Below are 16,501 nucleotides of genomic sequence, written 5' to 3' on the forward strand. Positions count from 1 at the left end.
ATCACACCTGACAGTGAGACTCCGCTTCAAAAAAAAACAAAAAAGACCCCTTGTATGTCTATCTTTATACTCTTATGCTAATATATTTTCAGGCTACATTACTAGAAATAGCATTGCCTATCTTAGAGGGTTTTTTTTTTTTTAAGGCAGAGTCTCGCTCTTCACCCAGGCTGGAGTACAGTGGTGCAAGTTTGGCTCACTGCAACCTCTGCCTTCCAGGCTTAGGTGATCCTCCTGCCTCAGCCTCCTAAGTAGCTGGGACCACAGGCATATGTCACCATGCCTGGCTAATTTTTGTAGTTTTGGTAGAGACGGGGTTTCACTGTGTTGCCCAGGCTGGTCCCAAACTCCTGGCCTCAAGTGATCACCCACCTCAGTCTCCTAAAGTGCTGGGATTACAGGCATGAGCCACCATTCCCAGTCCACCAAACTGCCTTTTGAAAATACTCTATAGTTTATATTCTCTCCAAGAATACAATTTTCCTGCATCCTCATCAGTATTAATGCTTTTATTTTATCCTAATTTGCTAGACCACATGTCTGCTTGATTTTTAAAAAACTAGATAACAATCTGTTGCTGAAAATTAGAGGCTAAGCTTTTTCACTGTCCCTTAACATTTTGGTATTTTCGTGAGTAGCAGGAAAGAGCTCAAAGGAGAGAAATTAGATAATAATGCTGTTCACAGGATGTCTCATGTATGACTCCATTTGTGTTTTCCAGCTTGAAGTACATCTGGATTCCTTATGTGTGCATGTTAGCAGCATTTGGTGTATGTTCTCCTGAACTTTGGATGACACTTTTCAAGTGGCTTCGATTAAGAACTGTACACCCAATATTGTTGGTGAGTCATTATTTTGCGTTGTTTCTGTTCTAATTATATAAAATCAAAGCTAGTAAGTGGAAACTACATTGAATACAATTGAAATAGCATGAGTAAATTACGTGATGACTTACAGGTAGAAAAGCAGATCTTGTGCAAAACATTTTTTAAAATAATTTCTGGGCTGGGCGCGGTGGCTCACGCATGTAATCCCAGCACTTTGGGAGGCTGAGATGGGTGGATCACTTGAGGCCAGGAGTTCGAGACCAGCCTGGCCAACATGGTAAAACCCTGTCTCTACTTAAAATACAAAAAAAACTAGCTGGGCATGGTGGCACATGCCTGTAGTCCCAGCTACTCGAGAGGCTGAGAATTGAGAATTGTTTGAACCCAGGAGGCAGAGGTTGCAGTAAGCCACAATCACACCACTGCACTCCAGCCTGGCAACAGAGCAAGACTTTGTCTCAAAAAAATAAAAATAAAAATAAAAAATTCTGATTATCAAAGTAATGCATTTTAATGCATACAGCTGAAAAAATAAAAGGTAAAACTGTGAGTGAATCAGTAATGTGAGAGGCCACCAAGAATTAATTTTTATAATATCTTTCTTGGTTTAATTTAGAACTATGGTATATTTTCTCTATGAATGGAATATTCCATTCTGCCTGCTGTGTGCTTGGGATACAAAGATAATTATAGCGTAGTTAATTTCATCAAGTGGATTATAATCTCTGGGCGTAAAAACAGATAATAAGAATTCGACCCTCTGTCCCCTGCTCCCTCCGCTTCCACTTTCTCCAACCTGCCAGCTCTTCCTTCTCTCCCCGTCCTGCCTCCTAAAAAACAAAAATAACTTTTCATAGGGTTCTTTTAGAACATAGGGAAGGGCTACTTAATTCTGTTTTTCTTTTTTTTTAGGCACTCAAATAAGGCTTTCCAATCTGAGATTGGAAAGATATTTAGTTATTAGGCAAATGTAGGGGAAAGAGAGGATATTCATGGTAGAAGGAATAGACAGAGAGGTAGGCAAAGAACATGATGTAATCAAAGGGACTGGGAAAAAGGCACAATATATTTAGTTTTCTTGGCACACAAAGTGTGAGGTAGGTAGGGGTGGTCAAGAAATGAGACTGGAGAAATGGAGGAAGGTGAGGCCATGGGGTCCCTAAGTGTCATGCTGCGGAGCTGGCTCTCATGCCGTCCGCAGTGGGAAGGAATTGGGATGTGTACGCCTCATGGAAAGCGAGAGAGTCAGACTTGTATTTTCTGTTTGCTCACTCTTACAATTCTGTGAAGGATAGTCCACAGGCAACAAACTTCAGTCACAGAGGAGGCAGAGTGGATAGAAGTAATTGAAGCTTCAATTTATTGAATGCTCATTATGTCAGGTATTGTTTGAAGCATTTCACATGCTATTCAGTCCTAGATTTTCTCTGTTTTATAGATAAAAACAAGGCTTTAATTGGTTAAATAACTTGCTTGAGATTGCCAAGCTTCTAAGTATGGAAATCATGATTCACGCCCAGGATTTTCTTTTCTCTTTTTTTTTTTTTTTTTTTTTTGAGACAGAGTCTGACTCTCCCAGGCTGGAGTGCAGTGGCACAGTCATGGTTCACTGTAGCCTTAAACTCCTGGGCTTAAGCAATCTTCCTTCCTCATCCTCCTGGGTAGCTGGGACTTCAGGCACATGCCACCATGCCCAGCTAATTAAAACATTTTTTTCTGTAGAGACAGGATCTCTCTATGTTGCCCAGGCTGGTCTCAAACTCCTGGACTCAAGCAATCCTCCCACCTTGGCCCCCTAAGTTCTGGAATTATAGGTGTGAGCTACCGCACCCAGCCACACCCAGGTTTTTCTGACTCCAAAGCCCATTCGATTAGTAGTATGCCAGATTGGAATGAAAAAAGTAGATCAGTAAGCCTCACTGCTTATTAAGTATGGGGAAATGAGGAAGAGGGAGATATCCTAGATGTTTCCTGGGTTCTGGTGGATCATAGGGTCACTAAAAGACATGGGACAGTAGGCAGAACAGGTTTTATTATAGCAGGACGATGATACATTATCTTTAATAATATTCATGTTGTATTTTGCCAGTCTTATTTCGAGGAGAGTTTATGCATTCTTATTTTAACAGACTAGTGTACTAATGTATATTAGTTTTTTTTGTGTGTTAATTCATTGTCTTTTTTGTTGATAGCTTTTCATGTAGTAGTGTACTATCCTTTGTAAGATCTGTATAACATAGATTTCTGGCAAATTTTTCAAATATCGACTTGCCATTTGAAATTATGAGCATTACCTTTTTAATGTTCTGTGTTAAATTTTTATAGTAAATGTTTATGTCTCACTTTACTTCCAAGTTAATATCTTTGAAAGTCATTAGTTTTCACCCGTCTCATTCTGTGAACTAGGTTCTATGTTGACTTCATTTTTTTTGAAATTTTGTATAACTATAGAGATATATGATTGATCATAGAGTAGTGTCTATTACCTCTAACATGTATTCTGAAATGTATTTATCTGTAATCCTTTTTGCTTTCATATTTTAGGCTCTTATTCTGAGCATGGCTGTGCCCACTATAATAGGTCTCAGCTTATGGAAAGAGGTAAAAAAATTAGATTTTTATATTAATAAAATGTACTTTATCTACAAGGGTAGTGATAAATTTATATGTGTGGGTAGGAAACATGTTGAGACACTATCCTAACAAAATAAAATGTAATATTCTTGTAATGCTTAATTTTTTTTGTTGTTAGCATTGTAGAAGGGCTAAAACATTTCTAGAATGCCACCTGATGCTGTTTTCTGCAGTCTAATGCTAGTGTTAATTCAGTTTATAATTGGCAAAGGAAATTGCTGAGTAAATAGGAATTAATATTAAAACACATTTTGGTAACTCCAAAACTTTATCATCTATGAAATGATATAAATTCTGCAAATTATTGGAACTGAAAATTTATTTATTTATTTATTTATTATGTGTGTGCCTGAAAGATACAACTGATGATCAATTTATTATTGTTTGGTAATGACAAAATTATTTATTGAGTCAAAGCAGTGAATTAACCATAAAATAGATTATTTGGATTGAGAAAAATAAGTAGGCCATTGAAGGAAAGCAAAGAGATCCATCATGACATTTTTTCCATGCAAAAGGTGTTGTAATATCATTTGCCTTAAGTTAGTCTGTTAGTCTTTTGAAATACTGTGGAACAGTTTTAAGCTTTCTAATTACTGACATACACCTTTTGGGTTTTTTTTTTTTTTTTTTGCATTTTAGTTTTTTCCAAGATTAATGACAGAATTAATGGAACTACAGGAATTCTATGACCCAGATACAGTGGAACTTATGACCTGGATAAAGTAAGGATTGAAGTGCCCAAGACTATTATTAAGCTATTAATTAATCACTGCATGCTATCTAATGAATTCACAGGAAATAATAAATTAATACTTCTCTAAATTTTTTCATCAAACTCAGGAGTTTTAGGGATATTTAGGTTTTGTTGGACTTAGTGATTCTAATTTTCTGCTCATCTCCATGGGCTTGAAAATATAGCATTGGTTGGTATGAGATTTGAAACTGCCATTGTCAAACACTTAGAAATATGGGATAAAAAAAGAAGAGCTATCCTTTTATTTAGAGAGTCAAGGGGATGCTTATTCTGCCCTGTGTTGGAGGTGAATTGTCAGTGGATTACTAGCTTTGATAACCAGGGGTTTTAGATTTTAATGCCCACACAGGACAGGAGATGTGGTCTTAGGCCTATGGAAGCAGGGAATTGGAATTGAGAACCCCCCAACACACACATACGTAACTCAGGGACCCTCAGAAGGCTACACTGACAGTGAAAGGATAGAAGAGCAAATACCTAGTCAGTGGAAGGATGGAATAGCAAGATACCAAGCAGTAGAGAAAGAAGATAAGAAAGCATGTCTCTCTCGCATTCATCTCTTGGTCAGAAAAATTCTCCCCTCTCAATTTATAGCAATGGATCTGAATTCATGTGGATTTATAGTTTGAAATTATACTTGTCTAGTGTAATTTGAAATTATGCTTGTCTAATCTAAGAAACCCCAAATTAAAAAATTAGCGTTAAAAGTGGTTTGGAGTTGGTCTGGAATGTGTGACACATCTTCAACCCATGTTATACAGGATTCCATAAGTAAAGTTTCATGAAGGTAAGCTCTAAAATTATAAAACACATAAGCAGTTCAACGAAGCTTGTGATAAACAGCGGAATTAGACCTCTAGCTATTTCTGATAATAAAATTTGTATCATCATTTAGGGTTTGCTGCATAACAGAATGCCACAAAACTTAGTGGCCTACAAACAATAAACATGGGTTATTCCACACCATCTTGAGAATTAGCAGGGTTAGGGTGCTGGGGAGGATTCTTTTGGTCTGGGCCAGCTTCACTGGGACTGGATAGTCTGGCAGGGTCTCTGTCACAAGTCTAGGGTTGGCTCTGTGTCAGCTGAGGGGATCAAACTGACTTGGCCCTCTATCTCTCATCATCTAGCAGGTTAGCTTGGGCTTGTTTACAAGGTGGTAGTTGTAGAATTCCCAAGAGCAGCAAGAGAGGGCAATTCTCAATGTCAAGCATGTTTTAAGTCACTGCTTACATGGTGCTTACTATTGTCCTATTGGCCAAAGCAAGTCACATGATGATGACTAGCATTCCCTCCAAGACTGTGACCATAGGGAGAAGAATTATTGTGGCCATTTTTGTAACCAGTCTATTCCATGGATGGAGACTACGAAATAACTACATTGAAATTTATTAAAGACATAAAAGAAGATAAGAAGACATGAAAAAGTGATGAAATACTATCAAAAAAGACCAGAAAAATATGGGAAAAAAGACAAAAAGTGTTTCTAGAAATTTTAAATTGATTTATAGAATAGGTATACAGAAACAAGAATAGGTTTTATTATAATGTCTTGTTACTATAACATATCTTCTATTTTATAAAAATAGTTTTCTTTAGATCATCCTTAACTATTGCCCATTAATACTTTTGTGAATTCTATTTGCTATTGTTGAATACTGCCTTGTGTTGTCATTAACAAAAGAGGAAGTTACATCTCTGTATGATTTACCACAGTATTTTCAAAGACAGCAAAAGCCCAAACAATTACCTATTGAACATTTATGTTACTGGGTACAATTACTGTGTTTTATATCTGCTTCCTCACTATTGAGGACTATGGCCATATATGCCATCTCTTTCTTTCGATAGCCTGGCACTATCCCTAGCACATAGAGGTAGGTGCTTAATGTTAAATTCAGACAGTGAATAAATAAGTGAATGTATTAGAACAGCCCTTTGGGACCTGCTTGTAGGTTTTCCACCTTGCAAGTAGCATCTGTCTGGGACTTGGGATAATGATTCAGAGTGGAGAAGTCCTATATTTTCCGCCTAGAGACAGACACATGGGTAAAAACAGAGAAGGAGCAGAAGGAGAGGTGGATTAGGAAGAAGTTGGGTTGTACGTAGTTAATTTGCAAAAGATGGAGTTGAGAATTCACAGTATCACCACTGAACTAGTCACCTTATCTAAAATAATATATTCTGGTTACTGTCCCCTTACTCTGCATTATTTTTAATCATATTATCACCACCCAATATATATGTTTACTTCTTATTGCCTTCCCCCTGCTCCCTCTTTTTAGAAAAGTTTCTGTATCTTCAGCGCAAGTGTCTGGTGCATAGTTAGGTGCCCCTTTTTTTTTTAATGAATCCATAAATGAAATGAAATGAAAACTGACATTGAAATTTAAATGTATAAACATTGTAAGTTTTCTGGTGTTTCAGAGTTGATATAGATCAGTGATCTAAATAGTATACTCGCCTTTTCAGTGTGCAAATCTTTATGTTTCTTTGCAGAAGGCAAGCTCCAGTTGCAGCTGTGTTTGCAGGGAGTCCACAGTTAATGGGTGCGATTAAATTATGCACTGGATGGATGGTGACAAGTTTGCCTCTTTACAATGATGATGATCTTCTCAAGAGAAATGAAAATGTAAGGCATTTTGAATTCTACATTTGGATCTCTTTTCCAGCACTTTGTATTTTAGCATAGTCTGCAGTATACGTATGCTTCTAGGTAGCTAGAAGAGTCCAAACAATTTTAAAAGAGTTAATTAACTTCCGTTTCGGAAAACCTGTGTAATTAATAATACATTTAACCAAGAGGAGACCCAAAATTAAAATATTAAGTTCTTTGTTTTATGAATAATATTGATATGTTTCTAAGAAAAATACCTAATGTTCCACAAAGTGTCAAGGGACCTAATGTGTAATATTTTACCCAGGCTGGAATACAGTTGTGCAATCTCAGTTCACTGCAACCTCCCCTTCCTGGGTTCAAGCGATTCTCCTGCCTCAGCCTCTTGAGTAGCTAGGATTATAGGCACCCACCACCACAGCCAGCTAACATTTTTTAATTCACCCAGGCTGAAGTACAGTGTCACAATCTCGGCCCACTGCAACCTCCGCTTCCTTGGTTCAAGCGATTCTCCTGCCTCTGCCTCCTGAGTAGCTGGGATTACAGGCATGCGCCACCACAGCTGGCTAACATTCTTTTGAAAATACTGTTGTCAATCAAATTTTTATTTTATTTTTTATTTTTTATTTTTTTTGAGACAGAGTCTTGCTCTGTCACCCAGGCTGGAGTGCAATGGTGCGATCTCGGCCCACTGCAACCTCTGCCTCCCGATTCAAGTGATTCTTCTGCCTCAGTCTCCCGAGTAGCTGGAATTACAGGCATCCGCCACCATGACCAGTTAATTTTTGTATTTTTTAGTAGAGACAGGGTTTCACCATATTGGTCAGGCTGGTGGCGAACTCCTGACCTCAGGTGATCCACCTGCCTTGGCTTCCCAAAATGCTGGGATTACAGGCGTGAGTCACTGTGCCCAGCCCTCAATCCAATTTTTAAAAGAAGACTGTCAATTAATGTCTTGGTACTACACTTTGTCTTTCTCAGCTAAAGTTCTATTATTGCTTATAAAACACTAATTTATTTTTTAATAAATGGGCAGTATTGACTCAGTATAACATTAGAATGGTATCTAATTATAGTTTAGATAATATATTATTTTGAATGTTTGATATGGCTTTAAATGGTAACTTCATATCTGAAAGCAATGATGAACTGAACCTGAGTTCCCAATACTCTGTTTTTCAATTTTAGATAATTTCATACAGTTTTTAAGCATATTCTAAGTTAAGGAAGAAATACAGTAATATAGAGATTAAGAATGCGGACTCAGGAATCAGAGTACCTGAACCCAAATGCTAGCTGTGCTGTGTATCAGCTTTGTGACCTTGAGCGAGTTACTAAATCTGGAGATTAGGTGAGAATAATAGTTCTCACCTCCTACTTGTGAGAATTAAATGAGATAATGTACAATGCCTGAAACACAGTAAAATTTTAAAGTTAGCTATTATGTTATTACTCTGTACTATTAAGTGGTCGTTGCATGCATACACATACACATGGACACACACAGTGTACAAAGAGGAGTAAAAAAGCAGGAACAGTCAAACAATTCTGCCTACAAAAATCTAAGAAGTTGTCATAAAAGGCAGTCCCTCAATCTGGGCTTTGAAGGATGATTAGAAACTTGTTTGGAAAAGAAATATATATGATTCCAGGCTGAAAAAGTAACATGAGCTAAGGAATTTGTATAGTCTTGAAACTGGAAAAGAAAATGAGGCTGAATTCTGACAGACCTGGAATATCATGCTGAAAAATTTAGATTTATCCTTGAGGCAGTTAAGAGACATGACTTTTAGTAAACCTGGCAGTGGAATGATTAGATCTGCTTTGAAGACGTAATTCTGGTCATGGCAGAAAGAACAGATTGAAGCAGGCAGGGGAGAGATAGAGACGGGGAGATCTACCTGAGAATGACTCCTTGAGAGATAGCAGCCATCTCTGCTGAGTATTTGCTGCACTTCCAAAACATAGAGTTGCTTAGGCAAAATATAGACAGCATATTCCTGAATTTTGTTTTTTGTGGATTTAAAACAACAAACTCTGTGACTTTGTTTTCTTTTGATTGGTCTTTTCTAATATGGTATTTCAGAGTTACTTGTAATTAGGTCAGAGTTCTAGTTAGGTTCTAATTTAATTTAAACATTTTAGAGTTTTAAGTTTTATGTAACTTGTCTATGAGAAAAAGTAACCATGGTTTTTCAAACTTTTTTTCTTTCTCTACGGTATATAGCACATAGCAGGTATTAAGTAAACTTGTTGTTAAGCTAAAATCCAAACTGAACTTCATAAATGAGACCATATCGTTTATTTATTTTTAATTACAATTTTTTTTTTTAATTTTGGAGATGAGTCTCGCTCAGGCTGGAGTGCAGTGGCGCAATCTTGGCTCACTGCAGCCTCTGCCTCCCAGGTTCAAACAGTTCTCCTGCCTCAACCTCCCGAGTAGCTGGGACTACAGGCGCACGCCACCACGCCTGGCTAATATTTTATATTTTAGTAGAGACAGTGTTTCACCATGTTGCCCAGGTTGGTCTTGAACTCCTGAGCTCAGGCAGTCTGCCTACATCTGCCTCCCAAAGTGCTAGGATTACAGGCGTGAGCCACCATGCCCGGCCATTTATTTATTTATTTATTTTTTAATTATTTTATTCTTTTGAGATGGAGTCTCGCTCTTGTATGGTATGAATTTAAATGGTAACTTCATATCTGAAAGCAATGATGAACTGAACCTGAGTTCCCAATATTCTGTTTTTCAGTTTTAGAGAATTTCATAAAGGCTGGAGTGCAGTGACGTGATCTCGGCTCACTGCAACCTCCATCTCCCAGGTTTAAGCGATTCTCCTGCCTCAGACTCCCAAGTAGCTAGGACTAGTGGTTCATGCCACCGTGCCCAGCTAATTTTCATATTTTTAGTAGATATGGGGTTTTGCCGTGTTGGCCAGGCTGGCCTCAAACTCCTGACCTCAATTAATCTGCCTGCCTGGGTCTCCCAAAGTGCTGGGATTATAGGCGTGAGACACCGCACCTGGCTGACCATATCAGTTAAATTAGACAGAGTCTCTTTTTTTTTTTTTTTTTTTTTTTTTTTGAGACGGAGTCTTGCTCTGCCACCCAGGCTGGAGTGCAGTGGCCGGATCTCAGCTCACTGCAAGCTCCGCCTCCCGGGTTTACGCCATTCTCCTGCCTCAGCCTCCCGAGTAGCTGGGACTACAGGCGCCCGCCTCGTCGCCCGGCTAGTTTTTTGTATTTTTAAGTAGAGACAGAGTTTCACTGTATTAGCCAGGATGGTCTCGATCTCCTGACCTCGTGATCCACCCGTCTCGGCCTCCCAAAGTGCTGGGATTACAGGCTTGAGCCACCGCGCCCGGCCTAGACAGAGTCTCTAATTCGTAATATGTGGCTAATCTTTGTATAATCCCCTGGGCCAGTGATTCCTAACCTGGGACGATTGTTCCCTGAGGGGACATTTGGCAGTGTCTGGAGACATTTTTGATTGTTGCAATGTCATAACAGGAAGAGGGGTTCTATGGGCATCTTGTGAGTAAAGACCAGGAATGCTGATCTACATTGCAGAGAACATCCTCTCTCCTGTCCCAACAAAGAATGATCTGGCCTAAAATGTGAATAGTGCAGGCCGGGTGCCGTGGCTCAAGCCCATAATCCCAGCATTTTGGGAGGCCAAGACGGGCGGATCGTGAGGTCAGGAGGTCGAGACCATCCTGGCTAACACGGTGAAACCCCGTCTCTACTAAAAAAATACAAAAAATTAGCCGGGCGTGGTGGCGGGCGCCTGTAGTTCCAGCTACTCCGGAGGCTGAGGCAGGAGAATGGCGTGAACCCGGGAGGCGGAGCTTGCAGTGAGCTGAGATCGGCCACTGCACTCCAGCCTGGGCGACAGAGCAAGACTCCGTCTCAAAAAAAAAAAAAAAAAAATGTGAAGAGTGCTAAGGTTGAGAAACTCTGCTCTAGGCTATCAGTAATGTTACTACAATTGCGTAGAAATTTTTTTTTTTTTTTATAAATGCCCCAATAGTATGTTTCACTTTCTTAACATTTAAAAATAAATAAAATTGTAAATAACTATCAATAGGTATAGGCTGGATAGGATAGAACCATTCCCACTGAAACGTATTTAGTGTGAAATGAGAGAGACACTTCCTCTTGATGTATTACCATTCTGTGTGCCACAGAATGTTGAAAGTAGGTATTCCTAGCATGTCAGTTGGCATGGGAACTGAGGGTACTAGCTAGGCAGCTGTGGTGACAGGTAGGAGGCAGTTACTGGATATTCTGCAAATAGATTGGAATCTTATTCATTCTAGATTTCAAATCTCAGTATTTTCAGGACAAATAGTATATGATACTATGGGCCTAATATTTGTGATTTTATTACTTTTTGAAGGATAACAAGAGTTGATCCAATATTAACATTTCAGAAAGACTGAGAAGCTTTATTATCTAATAAGATCCAGAGCTTATTATCTAATAAGTTCAGCAAAATTATGGTAAAAAGCACCACATAATCCAAACATGAGTTTTGATAAATATATAAATGAATATTTATATTTATTTATAAAAATAAATATATTTTTCATATGTAATATTCAGTACTGAGAACACAATAGATGCTCGATGTATGGTTTCAATTTACTGAAGTTTTAAATGTCCTTTAAAATTTATTTTAATTGTATTCTTTCAGATCTACCAAATCTATTCAAAGCGATCTGCTGAGGATATTTATAAAATACTGACATCTTACAAAGCTAATTACCTAATTGTAGAGGATGCTATCTGCAATGAGGTGGGAACCATGAGAGGCTGTAGGGTTAAAGATTTATTAGACATTGCAAATGGCCATGTAAGTAACCATTTGGAAAGTTATTTATTTATTTATTTATTTTAGAAAAACGATTTTACTTAAACTCGTAATCTTTTTTTTTTTTTTTTGAGACGGAGCCTCGCTCTGTCGCCCAGGCTGCAGTGCAGTGGCCGGATCTCAGCTCACTGCAAGCTCCGCCTCCTGAGTTTAGGCCATTCTCCTGCCTCAGCCTCCCAAGTAGCTGGGACTACGGGCGCCCGCCACCTCGCCCGGCTAGTTTTTTGTGTTTTGTTTTTTGGTAGAGACGGGGTTTCACTGGGTTAGCCAGGATGGTCTCGATCTCCTGACCTCGTGATCCGCCCGTCTCGGCCTCCCAAAGTGCTGGGATTACAGGCTTGAGCCACCGCGCCCGGCAAACTCGTAATCTTTAAACTTTATTTTTGGAACTTAACTAAGAATATAATTGAGTTATGTAATAATGGGGGCAGCTTATTAAAAGTAGTTTGAAGTATTTTTTCAACATACAAAAGAAAACGTCAGCCTTGGGTAGGATGCATGATAAGGTTCTTCCGAGCAGTGATAATGGATTATGGAAATATTGCCTTCTAAATTTTAGGATTAAATCTTTTAAAAATTGGAAGCCTTCATACTGGTTTCTCAGTGTCAATGGAAAGTTCAGGAGTATAGTGGGCATGGTGACTCACTTATGAAGAGGCTTCTGTTTGCTAACAGTGAGATGTTTTATAGACAATGTTTAGCAGTAATGTGTTTTTTCATATAAATAATAGTCATTTGTATATTGATTGCATTTCTGCTATAAGCTTAATAAGCTTTTTAATACTATGTTTTATGTCTTTTAATAGATGGTTTGTGAAGAAGGTGACAAGCTAACCTACTCAAAGTATGGGCGATTTTGTCATGAGGTCAAAATTAACTATTCTCCATATGTGAACTATTTCACTAGAGTATACTGGAACAGATCCTACTTTGTATATAAAATCAACACTGTGATATCCTTCCAGTCTTGAAAAATAACAGAGCCTTCATTTCAAAGACTACCTGAAGTAAAACGCAGTTTTCTTCTACCTACTCATGTCTTTTGCAGATCAGAGTATGGACATTTGAAATATTGCTGCTTCTTTCCCCCTTCTGCTCTTAACTGGATCCAGAGTTCTGTGGGAAATAGAAGATCAAGCATTACTCTCCTTTGATTAAATGTGATGTATACCACTCTGCAATATTCCAGACAGGTATCTTCCTTACTGTTACATGGTCTTTAACACTTTTACTGATTGCAACATTTTCCCCATAAAATCTTCCATTATAATATTGATCTTGAATTTGAATATGTTCTAGGTGAGAATACATTTCTCAAACATAACATTTAATAAATACTTAATGTGATATAATTATTTAATAGAAGGAAAGAATTATTCCTACCTTCAAGCAAGTTTCTGAAGGTATTTTATGATGTATAGCAACTGAAGTTTTACAATAAAAACTAATTTAAATGTTAGCTGAAGATATGTGGCATTTAAATTAAAATGAAAATTATATAAAGGAAAGTGATTTTTAAGGATATACATAAAGATATATCTAGCATTTTCATGATACTCTTCTCCTCATCTGCTGCTTATATAAGTGAGCACTTTCTTAGTAATACATAGTGCATGATGTTATTGCATTTTTTAAATGACTCGTAAATGATTAGCTATTTCACTTATGCCTATTAATTTGATACCAATCTAATCATGATAAAACAATAACTGTTACATATATTTTTTTAATGGACATTTAAAAGAATGTTGTTCAGGTTTTTTTTTTAAATACTGATATGGGGCATACAATCTATTCACATATTTTCTACTGAAGTACTAAGTAAAAAATTAAATCATTATCAGAATAAAAATATGTGTTCTAAAATGAGCAACAGTTTCTGCGGATACATGCAGATGTTGTTAAACGTACCTCTGCATGCAGATATATTATAAAACACAAGCAATGTTATTTATGAAACTGTGATGCAGTCTTCAACATCAAGAAAAAATGACAACTGTAATAACATTTACAACACAGTTTCACAGTCTGAATGCTATGTTCCTTTAAGTATTTTTATATTTTTAATCATTTATTAAGAGAAAATTTTAAAACATTGATTTGGCCTTATTAAGAGTTTCAGGATAGGCCGGGCGTGGTGGCTCAAGCCTGTAATCCCAGCACTTTGGGAGGCCGAGACGGGCGGATCACAAGGTCAGGAGATGGAGACCATCCTGGCTAACACGGTGAAACCCCGTCTCTACTAAAAAAATACAAAAAACTAGCCGGGCGCGGTGGCAGGCGCCTGTAGTCCCAGCTACTCCGGAGGCTGAGGCAGGAGAATGGCGTGAACCCGGGAGGCGGAGCTTGCAGTGAGCTGAGATCCGGCCACTGCACTGCAGCCTGGGCGACAGAGCGAGACTCCGTCTCAAAAAAAAAAAAAAAAAAAAAGAGTTTCAGGATAGATGTAGTCTATAGATGTGTCATAAGTTGGGATACATGTTTAGTTTTTCCTTATACTCCTGTTCAGTGAACAGATTTTCATAATTCTAACTTGTTAAAGTGCTGCAAAAATTGCATTTTCAGTACTCTAAATTACTACATTAGAAGGGAACATTTCTCCGTTGTCTTTATTTTCTGTTATATATGTGTTGTAAAGTACACTACATTAGAAGGGAGCTTTTTCCATTGTCTTTATTTTCTGTTATACATATGTTGTAAAAGTACATGAATTCTTAGACTAATTCTCAGATGCTTTGCTCTTTTGGAGCTTAAGAATTGTTTGATGTTGATGTCATATATCTGATAGATTAGTTTCAGTGGTTCTCATTTCACTTTTATACATAATTTTTTAACTATGTTAAGATAGTTGCAGGCAGTGTACTTCAGGTTGACTCTGTACATCTGACTAGTGAGTCACTAGTATTTTGCTTCAAGCCTTCTGAAAATATGACCATAGTTACCTAAGCGCACAATGAATAGTCACATGGTAGTACTTGTGATTAGAGCATGTAAAACAATGTAATTTAAAAGTCATCTTCCATATTTTGAAGGGGAAATAGAACACCCTACTTTTTATGTAGTGTGAAATATTTAATTGAATTTTTATCGATTTATATTATGTCACCTGTGCTGAATTAGGTTTGGTACTTGTGTTTTGTTTGACATATTAGTAAGTTGCTTTTGCTTCTTTATGTCAACTTATTTCTTAAATAAAATCGATCTGGAAAAATTGTTAATGGGATGTTTTAAATAATGAATTTTTCATCCAGCTTCAGTTGAAAAGGAAAAGTAAGCTTTATTATGGAAATGACAATATTGAATAGGACAGATAAGTTTATTTGCTTCTACTTTAACTGTAGTTAAAACAGTAGTACTAGACAACTTTAAGTAGAAAGCATTTAATTTATTTCTTTGCTTATTTGTAGAGTGAACAAATGATTCACAATTGTGCAAATAATTCCACTTAGGTAACTTACAGTTGTTAGGTTTGACAATAAAGATATACTATGAGAGGAGAAGAGTTTATGGGTTTGGGGTGGAAGGAATTTCTGGAAGAAATAAAAAATGTTCTTTGCCCTTGATGTTGCAAACTCACTGATACAAGTGCCTTGAATTTACTATTATTATTATTATTATTATTATTATTATTATTATTATTATTTGAGATGGAGTTTCAATTTTGTCTCCCAGGCTAGGGTGCAATGGCGTGATCTCAGCTCACTGAAACCTCTGCCTCCCAGGTTCAAGTGATTCTCCTGCCTCAGCCTCTCGAGTAGCTGGGATTACAGGCACCTGCCACCACGCCCGGCTAATTTTTGTATTTTTAGTAGAAACGGGGTTTTGCCATGTTGGCCAGGCTGGTCTCGAACTCCTGACCTCAGATGATCCACCCACCTCGGCCTCCCAAAGTGCTGGGATTACAGGCATGAGCCACTGCACCTGACTGCCTTGAATTTATTTCTAAGTTTACTTTTTATTTTCAAAAAATTATTATATATTTCCTCATTTTCCATAAGAAAATTTTAGTAATGTTTTCTCATCAATAAACACAAAAAAAAGAGTCTTCACTATGCTATTTTCACTAATAACGTTAATTCAGTAATAAGCAAATCTTTGTTAAAAGTGGAGATGGAGGCCAGGCGCGGTAGCTCACGCCTGTAATCCCAGCACTTTGGGTGGCCGAGGCGGGCGGATCACGAAGTCAGGAGATCCAGACCATCCTGGCTAACACAGTGAAACCCCGGCTCTACTAAAAATACAAAAACTCAACCGGGCGTGGTGGCGGGCGTCTATAGTCTCAGCTACTCGGAGGCTGAGGCAGGAGAATGGCGTGAACCCGGGAGGCGGAGCTTGCGGTGAGCCGAGATCCTGCCACTGCACTGCAGCCTGGGCGACAGAGGGAGACTCCGTCTCAAAAAAAAAAAAAAGTAGAGATGGGATATCTAGCCTCCTAAATTAATTTAGCCTCCCAAATGCCAGACAAACAATCTAACATAAAATTTACCTTGAATAAGATATATTGATTCTGAGCTGCTTTGTATTTTTTCTAACTTTGGCATCTGTATCTTGGTGCTTTCTGTTAGACTGATAGTTTCAGAACCTAAGGAGTATGCATTGTACTTCAGCGCTAACTTTTTTCTTCATTACTTTCTGTGTATATAGACAGCATATTTTTTTTGTAGAACATTAACCCAGATTGCTAATAGCTTCATGTTACAGCATTCTTCCACACAGTCCAGATTGATTTAAGGAAAAGCAGAAGTAGAAGTCAAAGTGTGTTATAAATTGAGACTGAAAAACATGCTTTAAAA

The 16,501-nt window shown here is 37.7% G+C and overlaps 1 protein-coding gene across 5 annotated transcripts in view; it reads left to right on the forward strand.

The window, feature by feature from the left end:
- DPY19L4 (dpy-19 like 4) overlaps positions 1-14,926 on the forward strand; it is a 75,870-nt gene extending 60,944 nt beyond the window's left edge. For 3 of the 5 annotated variants that reach the window (XM_033202351.1, XM_033202352.1, XM_033202354.1), the window contains 6 exons: positions 722-842; positions 3,372-3,428; positions 4,104-4,186; positions 6,718-6,850; positions 11,532-11,690; positions 12,515-13,167. In XM_033202351.1, the coding sequence (XP_033058242.1) occupies positions 722-842; positions 3,372-3,428; positions 4,104-4,186; positions 6,718-6,850; positions 11,532-11,690; positions 12,515-12,679 (718 nt within the window). In that variant the 3' untranslated portion in view covers positions 12,680-13,167. Of the gene's footprint in view, positions 1-721; positions 843-3,371; positions 3,429-4,103; positions 4,187-6,717; positions 6,851-11,531; positions 11,691-12,514; positions 13,952-14,152 lie in introns of those variants that run through there. The other 2 variants (XR_004435178.1, XM_033202353.1) reach the window with 2 other exon arrangements.
- The last annotated feature ends 1,575 nt before the right edge of the window (positions 14,927-16,501 follow it).

The sequence above is a fragment of the Trachypithecus francoisi genome, unplaced genomic scaffold (genome assembly GCF_009764315.1).
Source record: "Trachypithecus francoisi isolate TF-2019V2 unplaced genomic scaffold, Tfra_2.0 Lachesis_group7, whole genome shotgun sequence".
In the NCBI taxonomy this organism is placed as follows: Eukaryota; Metazoa; Chordata; class Mammalia; order Primates; family Cercopithecidae; genus Trachypithecus; species Trachypithecus francoisi.